Genomic DNA, 14,760 nt, shown 5'->3' with positions numbered 1-14,760 from the left:
AGATGCTCGCTGAACTGCGACTGATTCACTCCCTCTCTTAGTCTGGCTCTGGTTACTACTCGCTGGTACTACTACTCCTCTCCTGTTCGCCTGTCTCTTGTTTACTACCTTACCTTGTTTACCTTTCCCACCACTACTACTACTACTACTACTACTACTACTACTACTTACTTCCTTCTTCCTCCCTCCCTACTTATCTTTCCCTATCTATATACCCTTATACTATCTACCCACCCACCTATCTTTATACCTTGCACTTGTGCCACTGGTCGCATGGTCTAACGTGGATCCCGTACCCGCGCGAATCGTCATGCCTACCGGATTGCCTTATTTGCAGAAACTGCGCAAGCCCCAACTTGCAGAATGGGCTGAGCTCACTGACCTCCAGGAGTAAGCAGCTCCCCATGTCCATAATGACTGGCATTGCGCTGTGCCGCGCGCACACACACCCTCTCTCCCCTCTCTCTTCTAACAAAGCAATAGCTATGAGGACCTCACCAAACCAGACCTCGCTGCCGCTCTGGACAGCCATCTCCAAGCCAATGAGTCTATCTTCAAAACCGACGCGCGTCTGGCCGATTACTACCGGCGACTGTCGCAATCCCCGCGCGTGTACTCCCCCACCAAGAGAGCCCCCAAGGTTGAAGCCTCTCCAACGCCGGATGAAGCTCCTCGATCTGTGCGCCGGAGACAGGTGAAGGCCAAGGTGGAGCGCGAGCCTACGTATGATACCCCGCGCACGATAACTTCTCACTGTCGCGACTGTTTTTTGGCCTCAATTTCGCTAACTTCCCACAGAGAAGAATCTGAGCCCCAAACCCCCGGACAGGTGGTGGGCGTGCAGCCGCCAACGATGTCATCGCTGGTGTCGGAGCTACCGCCCTCGCCGGCCGTGGTTACCGACGTGATTGATCGCCAGACAGCCGCGTGGGGCAAGTCCGTTAGCGAACTGTGGTCGGAAACGGGTGTGCACGAGCGTACCGAGTCGCTCCGCTCCAACCTTAGCAGCGTCAAGGCCTTTGGCACGTTGATATTATCGGTTGAAGCCCTTGACGTGTTGCGGGCTGTTGTGCCCTGGAATTACGTGGGCACTGTCCCCATGCCCCCGTGGACGCATATCTCGGACTTGAAGATCGCCATTCCGGACATTTTCATTCTGGTCGAGGGGCATTTCTGGGCTGTTGTCTCGCTGTGGGCGTTGATTAGTGCGGCGCTGCCCTTTACTGTCGCGTACTTTTTCAATCTGAGCTTGCAGGCCGCGCAGGCTGGGTCGCAGGTTCGTCGCGGTCGTGCTGGTGTGCATGCGAGCTTCGATCCGTTGAGCTTCTATATTGCTAAGGCGGTTATCACGTATTTGGTCTACACGGAGCAGTTCACCTTCTGGGGTGCTTATCAGGGGTTGACGATTGATCGGTTGGAGGGATCTGTTCCTTGGGGATTGAATGGGGCGTTGGCGGGGAGTGCTATTGGAGTGATTGGGACTTTGTATGAGGCGATTCTGAGGAAGTGATGTATAGTTGGCAACGGCAGTGGTGAGTGGACAGAGTACAGATGATGAGGGTTAGAGGTGTGATTGGGGTGTTGACTGAGTATTCTTGAGTTTTGGCTTCGTTTTGGTTTCTTCCATCTATGTTATCCTTGGTTGTTTCGGGTCAGGGCGTATCAGCGGACTGGACTGCTGTTACTGCTATGCTTTGAGGGCGATGGGCGCTGTAGTATTGCTTGATATGTTTAAGTCTAAATGTTAGGATGAATGAATACCAACATCTATACCAGCCACCAATCCAACAAACAACCACATGAAATAATCTAAGAAGAAGAAGATGAAGAAGACCGCTTAAACCTCCCCGCCAACTCCACCGTAAACAACACCGCTCCCCCAGCACTAACCTCCACCTCCTCCGCCCGAATATGATTACTTGTACTAATCTGGCCCCCGATCTCCGTTTCCCAGGATTCCACATCCCACTGGAATCCTTTCGTCGTGATTCGCTCCGGTCCAGAGAGTGGAATAATGCCCACGTTCTCTTCCAGTAGATACTCTCCTTCTTCTGCTTCTTCTTTCCCTTCCCCGGAGGTAGTAGAGACAGACAAATCAGCCCTCTTCACCCCAGGAGTGCGAATCACATTCTTCCCCGGATGTAAGATGAACGTGATACTTTCTTCCGAGACGAGATATAATGCACCTTCCTTCCTATCCCCTTCGGTAGAAGAAGAAGGAATAGTGGAGTTTGAATACAAATGATGGATCTGCGAGAAAGCCTGATCGACGCGGCCGCCGAGGCCGCCGAGGATTAGTATTGACAAGCTGTCACTTTCTTTGTATTGTTGGTGGGTGGTGGTGGATGATGATGAGGATGATAAGATTTCGGCAGTGTTGGCGCGAATATACCGCAATGCTTTGGTGAAATCGGTACTGTAGTCGTCGTGGTGGTAGATCACGATTACCCCGTGTGACTCGTAGTGGGACTTTATTGTTGGGTGGATGGAGTCCAGGTCGCCGATTATGGTGGTGGGGTGCTGTTTCATTTATTAGTATTGTAGCTTGGGGTTATGGTGGTGATGATGGTGGTGTGAGGAGGGTAGGGTAGTACGTATTGTGTAATACAAGATTTAACATAGACATATGTGCAAATGAAACTCCATATAAATGCATAGCATATGCATATACAGATACAGAGGTAGTAGTTATAGCCCAGGGTATGTGCATGCTGAAGAGGGTATACATACATCTACATCCTCTCTGCCCCGCGCTTTCATCATCTCGTAGAAGTGGTTGGCGCCGCCGTCGGCGCAGACGGTTGTTAGTGCTATCTTCTTTTCAGTATTTATCTTCCGGTATAGCATCTGTGTATAGAGTGTGGTATATACCATGCTGTTGTAAAACATCATATGCTCTCTCGTTGATTGGATGGTTGAGGATGAGCAGGGCGTAGGGACTCGAGGGAAGGCCTTCTTCCGTTCGGAAGAATTGGGTTGGGTCCCAGGTCATTAACCTTGTAGTTGCCATGGATAGCTGGATGGGTATTTGAGTAGGTTCAATAGTGGGTATATGAGTATGAACAGATTTACTATGTTAGTAGTAGGTAGTTATGTTATTAGGAAGTGGAAGATAAGATATGGTGGGGTGAGAGGGAGGGGTGTGTTTTGGGTCCCGCGAAAATTTGGTAGAGTTCGGTGATAACAACTTTCTCCGTCCATAAGAGTGTCCTTGGGGTTCTGATGCTGATATAGTTTCTTGATTAGTAGATTAGATACTAAATGTGCACGCGATCACTACTACCCCTCAGTGATCTTCTATCATGGATGACTAAATACTTTCAGGGAGGTTATTGGTGGTGTGCTTGCATATCATTCAGTCATAGCATCGTCAACTACTTACAAGTGTTTGTACTATATGTGAGAATCAAATTGAACAGAAATATTGCATCAATACTCACACTCCTCCAGCCTCATCATGATCTCCAAATGTCCATACTCTGCCGCCCACACAAATGGCGTCTTCATAAATGAATCCACCGAATGCGCATTCACCTCCTCGCGGTCCAACAGCAACTCCACAATCTTCTTACTCCCAGCCTCTGCCGCATAAGACAGTGGTGATCGCGCCGTCTCATCACTCCACTCCGCATCAACATCCTCATCTGCGAGCAGCAACCGCACAATCGCCTCATTCCGATACTCTGCTGCATACGACAATGCTGTTCGCCGGAAAATATCCACTTCATTTGGCCGAACGTTCCTGTTCGCCAGTAAGATCTTCACTAACCCCTCGTCCTGCTTCTTGGCTGCCCACACCAGCGGCGTGAAGTAGAAGTAGTCCAGCATGTAGCTGTTGAAATCACCCCGCTCGAGCAGCAGCTTGACGAGCCAGTGGTTCCCGTATTGGGCTGCGCATACCAAGGGGATCTTCCAGTTGTTATTCTGCACGTTGACGTCTAGGTCTTTCTTGCTGAAGAGAGCCCGCGCGAGTTGTCGCGATGGACCCTGGTCTTTGGCCAGGATGTGCAGGAGAGTGTCCCCGTTGGCTTCCCGAGTCATGAGCTGCTTGGAGGAGAGTCGATGGATGAGCTCGGGGGCGGAGAAGAGGAGCATGTATTGCTCGACTGGTCTGCAGAGGCCGAAGAGGAGGAGCAGGATCTCCAGTGGGACTTGACTGGGGATGCTGACTGTGAAGCATTAGTGATTGTCAATGTGGATTCATCCCGTAGTGTAAAAGCCATACTAGGTGCCATCATCTTCTGTCCAGTATACATCTTCATGTCTTGTGTACTGTGTAACCTGTATATAGTCAAGATTGTAGATCGGACTGCAGACCGGAGTAGACAATGAACTTCAACAGACTCAATACATACCCTCCGGGGCCACCTCTTTTTATCTACATGATTTCAGCTCAACTACTCGGTATAACCAGATGACACTAAAATGAGGAGAAGCATCCCATCCATGCAATTCAGCACTGGCAGCACCAACAGCGTATCGCGCCCCCCTCTGATTGGTCAATCCGGGGCGGACCAGCAGAACAGCCCAAACAGGCAAGAACATACCTGCCTGAGGCATCCAGCGTCAAATCGAGGTGGTGGAATTGGTTTGCATCTCCATCTCCATCTCTCATCCCCGTCCACCTCCATCCACTCCCATCCGTCGGTTTCCCGCCCAATTCATGCCGCTCGCCTCGCGGTGATACCCCCTCCCTCTTCCTCTCCTCTTTACATCACCTCCCTTAATTGTCAATCCCAACTTCCCCCACTCTCACCCGCCATGTTTCGCTCCGCACCTCGAGCTATCCTCCGCGCACCGGCCGTCGCAGTCCGTGGCCCGGCTGCCAGACGATTGATAAGCACCAACACACCCGCCGACTCCAAGCCGAGGAGTTGGAAGAACACCGCTGCCCGCTTGGGTCTGGCCATTGGCGCTGTCTACTACTACAACACGAGCCCCTACTTCGCTCAAACCCCGTCCTGTACGTTGTTGCCGCTGCCCGTTGCCGCTGGGTTTTTTCCTACCGCATGCATGGCGGTTCGCCGTCATGCCTCGGAAGAGAGAAAGAAATTCATCACACCACCACCCCCTCCCATCAGACCCTGTTCAGCTAGCTAATGATGCAGTCTCTCTTCTTTCGCAATCTAACTCCGATTCCGCCGAAACCGAATCTTCTCTCACCATCGACTCCATCAAGCCCAAGATCCGCGAACAGAAGCAGAAGAAGCCTGCTCCCGCTCCCACTCCTGCTGCCTCCGAAGCCCCCCAAGATGATGCGCAACAACCCTCCCCCGAATCTGCTTCGATGATGTCCCCTGAGGAGCTTGAGGCCGAGGCCGGCCAGGAAGGCGCCTTCAACCCCGAGACCGGCGAGATTAACTGGGACTGCCCTTGTCTGGGCGGTATGGCTCACGGACCCTGCGGTGAGGAGTTCAAGGCTGCTTTCAGCTGCTTCGTGTACTCCTCTGAGGAGCCTAAGGGTATTGACTGCATTGAGAAGTTCAAGTACGTATACTCGTCTCCGAACCATAACCATAGAATGCATTACTAATGCGGGGAACCACTACTTAACAGGGGCATGCAAGACTGCTTCAGACTACACCCCGACGTGTACGGTGCTGAGCTCGAAGATGACGAGGAGGCTGCTGCTGCTGCCGTTCCCGCTCCCGAGGCCCGTGACGAGCAGCCCGTGACGGCCGCTCAGATCGAAGCTGCCTCCCACCCCGAGGAGAAGCGCGCCCATGCACAGGAGATCAACGCCCAGACGAAACAGGAACTCGCCGAGAAGGGTGAACTGGCTGAGGCGGAGACCTTGGTGCCCAAGGCGGCTCATGATGCTGTTCCCCAGACGGAGAAATAAGCAATGAATATACCATATGGCAGAGTTTGGAAGATGCAGCATTGGAATATCGAAGAACAGGAAGCATATGTGATTTGAATAAATAGAGAAGAAGGATGGGAGATGTATAAGATCGGGCAAGCCAGTGTATTACTATATGCATGCATGATTTCTTTTTTTCAGCTCATATTTATACCCGCTCGTCCACTCAGTCTCTTCCCTTCCCATTTTCTTCGTTCATTCTATTCTCCGTTACTCTGTTCGGTGATATTCTTCTGCTATTCTTTACCTCCTCTTCTCCCTGTCTCTGCTCCCATCTCCAGTCTGACTCTGACTCAACTCATCGATTGGTTGATCTATCAGCATCCCCGACCATCTCTATATCCACTTTTCCTTTTATTTTTCTCCTTTGGGTCACACTGTATCTAAGTAACTGCCCCCTGCACTGCACCTGTACTTGTACCTTTTCTTTTCCATGTTTAGCATCTCGGTCCAAAAGAGAGGAGAGAGGGAGAGCGAAGTAGATTGAATAGACATAGATGAATTCTTTCCATTGCAGTATCTTTAGCCCATTTTGTTGAAGTAGTAAACGTGGTTCTTTGAAAAAGTAGGATACATTCTGATTCGATATGAGATGATTTCTAATTTAACTGGCTGTAGGATGGCTCATGCGAGTGAGTGATTGTGTAATGGATGTATGTGGCATTTCCATGGCAGGTAATGGATTGAATAGATCACGTCTCCTCACATCACGTCTATCTCCTTCTGCGCTACCCAGCTGGAGTTAGCCAGTGGGGGAGAGTAGTAGAAGAAAAAGGGAGCAGGATGGATATGATCATGCCGTGCCCAGGGAATCTCTTCTATCTCCCTATAACAAAGCACTGGCAGTTGTTCTGTGTCGGGGGGAACCACACACAAAGTAAGGAATGATCACTGTGTTGAACAGATGATCTGTTTGCTATGCTTGGGAATGCATGCGACATACCCATTCACTTCCACATCACATCGCCGATGTATCAATAACCGAGTGGTTGGTTGACAGTCAGACAAGGTCTTGTCTGCACATGATTAGGCTGAAACCATGCACACCAGGTAAATAAGTGTGCGTCTGTGACAAGCTGTCAAACAATCAACCCATTGACTGATGGGACGACTGACGCGAAAAGCGTATTAGTCAGAGACTAGTCCGAACAGCGCACTGCTGGTCTTTTCTCTAGTTCATGAATGTATACCATGACTGTTAGCTTCCATCAAAGGCATCATCTACCAGTTCACGTCGCTCAGTTGGAGTTTCCGGGATCGGAAAGCCGCCCTGGCCGCGCTTGATTTGTCCATTCTGGTATCGCGATGGGGGGAACGCTTCTCTGCGGCTGCAGCACTGTCAGTATATAGATTACATCCGAAATACTGCAAAGAACGTACCATCGGTGTTGGTCTCTGCTTCATTGGTCATTTCATAGTTGAGGACCAGGTTCTTGATCCGTTGCTGTTCCTCGCGGTCGGCTTGCTGCTGGCTTCGCATTGCCACGGCGAAGCTGGAGTCGGAGGGCAGGTCGATCGTGCGGGTCTGCATGGTTAGTCATGAGCCTTACAAGGAAAAAGATGGAGAACCTACCTGCTGCTTGTTCCCCTTCTTCGTCATCAATGAGAACGCCATGGTGTTATTCGTGGGCTTGGGTGCCTCTGGCGGGGGCGTCTCAAGCGCTGCCTCACGTCCAGACCGCTTCATCGGCAAAGGTATGTCAAACACACCCTTGCGTTCGAATTTCCGGGATTCCATGCTCTCCGCCATCATCTTCTCGAATTCGCGGTCAAATTCGGCTTCCGCCTCTGGGTCGCGTTCCTCTTCCTGTCGAGTTACGAAGATCTCTTCGTCTTCGGACTCACTGTCGCCATTTTGTTCGGCGTTCGGACCGGACACCTATTGATTGACACATTAGTATATAGTCACAGTCTCGACGTCGATCAACGAACCTCAGCCTCGTCGCTCGACTCCTGGTCCTCTTCTTCGAGCATTGCATCTTCCTCCAAACCTTCGTCCGACGAGCTGCTGTCCGCATCGTCTTCATCAGGCTCGACAGGTCTCTCTGCATCCTGCGTCTTAAAGTTCTGCGCCACAGCTTCGCTGAAGATCTGAGTAGCCTCGGCCAGATCAGCTGCTAGCTTCCACTGAGGACGAGTCATGGAGAAAGTATCCTGGACTAGGAAGTCAACGTCCATTGGCAGGGGATCCTTCGTATGCATGTAGTACTGACTAAATTAGCTTTAATTTTCTTGCGAACAGTGGCGCACATACCTGGAAGAAGGTCAAGAAGAAGTCAAGCTTCTTTTTGGCAGAGCCACGATCGAAGCAGTGGCCGCAGGTGTCGAGAAGAGTGCAGACCAGACGGACACGGAAGAAATCATCGGGCAGATCCAGCGGGTTGATCCTTCCAGGCATGGGCGTACCACCCTCTGAGAGCTGTTAATGACGTTTCGCGGATGGTGTCGACTCACTCACCATGACCAAAGGTAATAATGCGATACAAGGTGTCAAAGATCACCGGTGAGTCAATCATCTTGTAGTTGTAGAGCTCTCCGAGGTACTTGACTTCAGCGATCCGCTTCTGGTTGAACTTGAAATCGTTCTGCTCCAGACCCAGCGTGATCTGCTCGAGGATGTTGTCCACAACGCCAATGACAAAATCCTGGTGATACCTATAAAGGGCACTGACGAGGATCGCGAGAAGGTGGATGTTGCCATATTTGACCTTCACCGGTTTGCTGAAGACGCGCTCCAAAATATCGACCACCTATCACACAGTTAGTATAATATTCGTACACCGCATCGCTCCATGCTGTACTTACATCTTGCTCCTCCCAATGAAGCTTGCGGATCGACTTCAAGATCTTGGTGTAGTTGCGCTTGTTCATATCCAGATAGACCAGTCTCCGAATGTAAGACTCCATAGGGGTGCGCTCCTTCTGCTGGATGGCAGGCCGCGGTGGCGGATCAACGTAGTAGACTGCATTCTCGATGATCATTCGTTCCTGCTGACCCAGATGCTGGACAGTCTTCTTCCTTCCTAGAGTCTCCAGGAAGGAAGCCATTCTCGGGGACGTGTCAGGGTTCCGAAGCAGATAGCGTCCACAGTTCTCCAGGAGATGCCCGATGATCTCAATGTTCATGCGCGAAAAGTCATCCAGCGAAACCTTGAAGCAATGGAAGATGATATGCTCCGGAACTACACCAAACTTGGTCAGTTCGGCCAGATAACGGACATTGCTCATCCGAACCTGGCCTAGGAACTCCTTTGACTTCCGGCGCTGGAGGCTTCGAAACTCCTCGTCCAGATAGTTGGTGATTCCCTGGGGAATATCAGGCATGTACTGTCCTAGGGTTGCAACAAGACGAGAGTACAAGGGAAGAAGATCGACGCGGCCCTTGGGGACATCGGAAACTGCCTTGATGAGCCTGTTCCGAGACGCCTTTGAGTTGAGGAAGCAGAAGTCTAGCGCCAGCTGGTCAACCTGGTCCTTGGTCTGCAGATCGGGCAGCTTAGCCAGAAGCGCATCCACCTGGGCGCCGACAGTCTTGCTTGCGATAGCAGTAGACTGGTCATCGGCATCTGCAGCAGCCTTCTCCTCGGCTGACTGCGCTTGACCAGCTTCGGTCTTCTCCGTATCTGTGCCGTCTTCTTCCTTCTTCTTTCCGGCCTCATCCTCCGCCTTCTTCTTCTTGCCATCCTCCAAGAGTACCGCCGGCACTTTACCCTTAAGATCAACCAGATTCTCGTAGAAGCGCCGTTCCTCTTCGTCTTCCCAGATACCCGCGCCCTCTCCTTGGCCACGCAAGTACTCGCTAGCCTTCACCAGGCCGATACCACCGCCCGCTCCAGCATCAGCGGCCTCCTTCTCGGCCAAAGCTGGCATTTCCACGCCCAGAACCTCACACAGGACCTGAGTGTTGGTAACCAGTTTCTCCAGCGACTTCGTCTGCTTCTCAAAGTTGGCCTGGCGGTCTTCGAAGATTTCGCCACTCTTCACGTATACTTCGGCATTGCGACGGCTCTGGGCGGCCAACGCTCTCTGATCGCGAACAACATGTGTCTTGACATCCTCCAGGTACCGATTCAGGATATGCTTGAACCGAAGCTGAGTCTTCTCCGAAGTGAGCGGCGGGTCATCACCCTCCGGGGCTGTTGCATCCGCCTCCACATCGCCATTAACAGTAGTTGTAGCGCCATCAGCCTCGACAGTCTTCCTACCCTCCTCGAGCATCTTCACGCCCAGCACATCCCAGCTAAAGCTCTTGACAAACAGCACAGCCAGTGGCAAATTTGAATGGTCGCGATCATGTCCAAGCAGGTCCTTCAACACCTCCAAAGGAAACGGCTCGGGCTCCCTCTCACCATCCTTACCAGCAGACGGCGGCGCCCTTCTCACCGGCCCATCCGTCGCTTTTCCGCCAATACCAACAACTCCATCCTTGCCCTTCGCGCCCACATCATCCGGCTTCTCAATATCATCCAGTGTCTTCAACACCCCCACCAGCCACAACTCCGTAACAACCCTCAACAACACCCGATGGCGAGACAACCGTTCCTTTTCCTCGCGCTCGCGCAACTCCTGGCTGAGCGCCTTCAGCTGTCCTCTATCCGGGGTACTCAGGCCCCGTCCTAGCAGCCATCCGATCTGGCGGGTGAATTCGGCGGGTCCGAAGCGCTGGTGCAAGGCACTAGTGATCTCGACACCTGTAGCAATTTCGCCGGGCGATTTGAGCTTGCAGAGACCTTCGTAGCAGGCGGAGATGATTTCCGACAGGTATTTGTGCAGCGAGAGGGTGCGGATATCGGTTAGGAAGGTTTGTTGGGCAGCGGCGTTGATTCCGGTGCGGAGGCGCTTGATGAAAGCGGTGTTCTTTTTCAAGGCTGAATCGAGGGATTTGCTGACCGGGAAGACATCTGTTGCATCAAGCGATCAGTTAGTTAGTTAGTGAGTTACAATAACTTCATGTGGTATCGATGCCGGATCAAGTTCATGTATCGGCGTAGTGGGTTGAATTGATGAGGAGGGGGGGGGAGGTTTTTTCTTTACCACTCTCGCCGGCCCATACTCTCTCATTTTGGAGGCGGAGATCCCCTGTAGACGGAAGAAATAAGTTAGCGAACCCAAGTTGGGGGAAATTTGGTGACATGTGGCGTGGAGTGGGATTGGACATACGCTTCCTCTGACGATCCATTGCTTGCCGCGGTGTGCGGTGGTGGTGCAGCAGCAGCAGCAATCAGCGCGTGGGTTGATCTCAACTGTCCGGGGAACCTTTCAAAGAGTGGGAAAGGAAAGCGCATGAGTGACTTGAACGCCACATTGGTGAAGCGGGCAGGAGACAAGTGACGCGCAAGGTGTCTCGGGCGTCAAGGGGAGGTGGAGAGAGGGGGAGGCAAGCCTTGGAAGTGGCTGACGGAAGTTGAAGTGAAGCGCAGCTGGGAAAGTGAAGAAGAAGTGGGCCGAAGGCGGAGTTCGTCATTACCCCAATAGTACTACTTACTCTCTGCGATAGAGTCAAATACTTTTGTTTCAAGAAATAATTACTTCTTCTTGTTGGCACCGCCATCAAATTTATGATACTGATCCCATCTCCCTAACAGAATTCACTCTGACGGAATAACCCCATAAACCTCACATTCACATCAGACATTAACCACAAACCACCACATTCTCGTTCAAATTCCCATCCATTCCTACCTTCAACCATAAATTACCATCAAATTCCATCTCCCTACTTCACACAGAAACATCCTACTCATCCCCCATCTCACCACCATCATGACCCCTCACCTCCGAAAACCCCATCTCCCTCCCCTCCGTCTCCAACAACCGCGCCTGCAACGCATGCTTCCGATCCTCCTCACTCCAACTATAATGCCGTACCACGGGCGGCTTGATACTCCTGCCTAGGATGCGACTGCTGGGATCTTCTTGCTCTCTTTCGGGACTGCTTTGCGTGTGCAGTGGTACGTCTGCGCCTGCGTCGTCTGCTTGGTGTTGACGAGTGCGGGGGAGGGTGGTTGGTTCGGTGGTAGGGATGATTCGTGGGTTTGGGGACATGTTGGATGTTGATGAGTGGTTTGGTTTTGAGGGAGGGTGTATTGGATTGGATTGAATTGGATCAGACTGAGGGTGTGTTGTAGGTAGGTAGGTAGGTAGGTAAGTAGAAAGATATAGGTAGGTTGTAGACTGGTATAGTATGCTACCTAGCGATGTAGTCGAGGTCAAGGTACCTTAAGGACCATATGTTTCGGGAAAGCAAGGGGCAAAGGAGGATGAATGGAGTAGTTGGGGATGGATACGGGTCTACTGGCTTAATATGCCTGCCTGCCTCCTTCCAGCAGATAGCATCCCGTGTATCTCGGATGGGATCGTGGCGATACGATGTGGGCTGACGTCTAAACCGTGGCCAAGAATAACCCAGATCCGGCTAGGATTGGACAGGAACGAAGCCTGGACAGTGCTACTGCACGACGCGGCCAGATAGTTGATGGTGGTGTTGTGCTTGGACCTGAAGTCATTGGGACATCATCTATGGCGCAGGCACGTGATGCCAGCTGCGGTGGAAACCAATGATCGTCCCATGTTCCTGGCTTCGAATCTACTGTGAACGATGTAAGAGGCTTGCATCTGAACATAACTAAAACGCTTTTGTTTCCCTAAGAAACTGTGATAACATACAGGTCATGAGGGTTGGGTTGGGTTGGTTGAGGGTCCAGGGCTGATGGGCATCTTGCCAACAGCGCACTGGGAGACAATATTGAAGGAAATTTTCAGACGCGGATTCGTTGACGGACGTCACACAAGACACGGGTAGGTCTTGAGCGCCCACAGAAATAGCAAGGTCTACACCATGAGGCATGGACAGAGACCCTGACTCGTAATGGTCAATGCTGCCACAAAAGGAAACACAGTAGACATCGCACGTGGACAAAACAATACATCTGGCTTGGGGGACCGTTAACAGAACGCAACAAAGGAAAGAAATCCACATCATCATACACCTTCATACAGCAACAAAAAAATTCGACAGGGTATGCCCACGCCACGCTATGCGAGTCCTTGAAGAAAGATAGAAAGAAAGAAAGAAAGAAAGAAAAGGGGAACGTTGCAAATATGTACTCAGAATTCAAGAAGGTCGTGTCAAGATATTAGCAGGGATCGAATGACTTTTTATTGTTTATTTGGGTTTGCGCCAGAAGTATTGCTGCGAAGGTCAGCTATATGTTACTGTTTAAGTGGGGATAAACGTACCTTGTGCTGCTTGCGGCAGTTGCGGAGGCCCGGCTTCCTGAGATCATGCACAACCGCCTCGCGTCGCATATCGTCCTCGTCAAAGTCAGGAATGTAATAGTACTCGGCTTCCAGAGGCTTTCCTGCGGCATCCTTTCCCTCCCGTGCCACCTTTCCAATGCACTTGGTCGTGTCCAGGATGGCACGGATCTCTTCTTTCGTGGGACCCTCTTTGTGATGGCCGTCCCGTCTCCACAAGGACGGTGGGAGATTGTTCAAGATTGTCGAAAATGGCGTGGAGGAGAGCCGAGAGAACGCCAATTGGTTGGCGGCATGGTTCTGAACCCGTTCAAAGCTCTCGCTCAACGGCTCCAGCTTGGTTACTGTGCTCTCCGTCGACTCAACGGTCTTGGAGGGTTGTCCCGGGGACTTGGTAGGCTGGACAACCTGGTTGCGGGGTCGTGCAGGACGGAGTGGTGACTCATCTGCAGTGAATGAGGCCATCCGAGGGAGTAGATTGTCGCCAAATGGTCCAAAGGAATGAACAATGGGGTCATTTTCTTCATCATGGTCCGAGAAGTCATCTTGCTTGCTCAGCTCACTCAACTCGCTGGACTGCGAGCTCTGCAGAATGTCACTAGCGATGGACGACGACTTCTGATCTGCATCAGCAGTGCTGTTGCGACGGCTAGGTGAAGCCTCGTCTTCGTATACGACCACGGAATTCCGCGAGCGTGTCGGGGTATATATGGGTGACGATGGGGGCACCAGAGACTTGACCGCAGGGGACGGCGAGACGGGAGACGCCAAGCGCTGACGTTCCACATTGGGGCTTTCGTGAATACTCCGACGGGACTGTGCTTTACGTTTGGGTGTAGTATCCTCCCATGTCTGCTCAGAATCCGTCGAGGCATAATCTTTTCGGTCACTTTGAGGCCATTGGACCAGCACGCGGGCGTCATGAACATCGATCATGATGTCAGCATCCTTGATATCCGAAGTAAACGTCTTTCCCTTGGCCAAGTCATATGTTTTCCCCTGACAATGCAACTTAATTCCATTCCATCCCATGCACATGATCTCCACTCTATCAGGGTCAAAGGGATTAGCTGCGGGCTTATAAGTAGCCTTGACATGCACCCTCGATATCATACGGTTGGCCGCGAGCTGGTGATGGCACGAGGCACTGGACCTTCCCATCAGGACGGGCTCCCCGCTCTCGGGAAGCGTTATGGTAGGGACAGCAGACAGAGGGGTTCGTTCGGAGCTGGACGAAGTAAACGTACGCCGTGAGGCCGTTCGCGGCAGGGCCATTCTCGGGGGGGAGGAGGACAAGATATGGGTCGACGAGGTCGGCACCGGCGTAGGGTAAGTCGAGACAATGCCATGATTGTCGCGTGCTACACGCTTCTGTGGACGAGGAAGTGAGGGAGAAGAGCTCAATGGCTCAAAGGCAGGCAACAGGGCCGCGGGACGCTTCACACCTGCCACCGGAGCAGCCAAACTGCTCCTTGGAGGCGAAGACTCCATGATGTTATTAAGTTGAAGTTTAAGGCCGTCTGGTCGTGAACCACGACCCGGACACGCTCGTATACCACTCAAACAACGGCAGGAGGGGTGGACGAGGATTTAAAAAGATCAATTGAGGCTTTCGTCGCGTCGAGGAAGAAAAGGTTGGG

The 14,760-nt window shown here is 51.8% G+C and overlaps 5 protein-coding genes across 5 annotated transcripts; 2 read left to right on the top strand and 3 right to left on the bottom strand.

Moving 5' to 3' along the window:
• The first annotated feature begins 45 nt into the window (after positions 1-45).
• Positions 46-1,779, top strand: BO87DRAFT_379217 (uncharacterized protein). Its single transcript, XM_025623979.1, has 3 exons — positions 46-390; positions 484-723; positions 799-1,779. Exons 1-3 carry the CDS (start codon positions 311-313, stop codon positions 1,508-1,510), a joined length of 1,032 nt encoding a protein of 343 aa, XP_025476537.1. The 5' UTR covers positions 46-310; the 3' UTR covers positions 1,511-1,779.
• BO87DRAFT_138258 (thiamine diphosphokinase) lies at positions 1,660-3,321 on the bottom strand. The gene is made up of 3 exons (XM_025618094.1): positions 2,872-3,321; positions 2,731-2,810; positions 1,660-2,520 (listed from the first exon to the last, which is right to left on the bottom strand). Exons 1-3 carry the CDS (start codon positions 3,008-3,010, stop codon positions 1,810-1,812), a joined length of 930 nt encoding a protein of 309 aa, XP_025476536.1. The 5' UTR covers positions 3,011-3,321; the 3' UTR covers positions 1,660-1,809.
• Positions 3,322-3,429: 108 nt separating this feature from the next.
• Positions 3,430-4,313, bottom strand: BO87DRAFT_365432 (ankyrin repeat domain-containing protein; the record flags this gene model as incomplete). The annotated part of the gene is made up of 2 exons (XM_025621796.1): positions 4,226-4,313; positions 3,430-4,169 (listed from the first exon to the last, which is right to left on the bottom strand). The coding sequence occupies exons 1-2, from the start codon at positions 4,260-4,262 to the stop codon at positions 3,430-3,432; spliced, it is 777 nt and encodes a 258-aa protein (XP_025476535.1). The 5' UTR covers positions 4,263-4,313.
• Positions 4,314-4,981: 668 nt separating this feature from the next.
• BO87DRAFT_315829 (coiled-coil-helix-coiled-coil-helix domain-containing protein) lies at positions 4,982-5,842 on the top strand (the record flags this gene model as incomplete). Its single annotated transcript, XM_025619711.1, has 2 exons — positions 4,982-5,487; positions 5,557-5,842. Coding segments are annotated over 2 exons (792 nt in total), but the record flags the coding sequence as incomplete, so codon positions are not given.
• Positions 5,843-7,084: 1,242 nt separating this feature from the next.
• BO87DRAFT_315762 (uncharacterized protein) lies at positions 7,085-14,611 on the bottom strand (the record flags this gene model as incomplete). Its single annotated transcript, XM_025619710.1, has 9 exons — positions 7,085-7,191; positions 7,244-7,388; positions 7,437-7,742; positions 7,796-8,071; positions 8,118-8,275; positions 8,322-8,613; positions 8,669-10,764; positions 10,898-10,942; positions 13,099-14,611. The coding sequence occupies 9 exons, from the start codon at positions 14,609-14,611 to the stop codon at positions 7,085-7,087; spliced, it is 4,938 nt and encodes a 1,645-aa protein (XP_025476533.1).
• Between the last annotated feature and the right edge of the window lie 149 nt (positions 14,612-14,760).

The sequence above is a fragment of the Aspergillus neoniger genome (genome assembly GCF_003184625.1).
Source record: "Aspergillus neoniger CBS 115656 unplaced genomic scaffold BO87scaffold_31, whole genome shotgun sequence".
Classification (NCBI taxonomy): Eukaryota; Fungi; Ascomycota; class Eurotiomycetes; order Eurotiales; family Aspergillaceae; genus Aspergillus; species Aspergillus neoniger.
The sequence above is the reverse complement of the archived record's forward strand: the minus strand, read 5'-3'. Positions and strand labels throughout refer to the sequence as shown.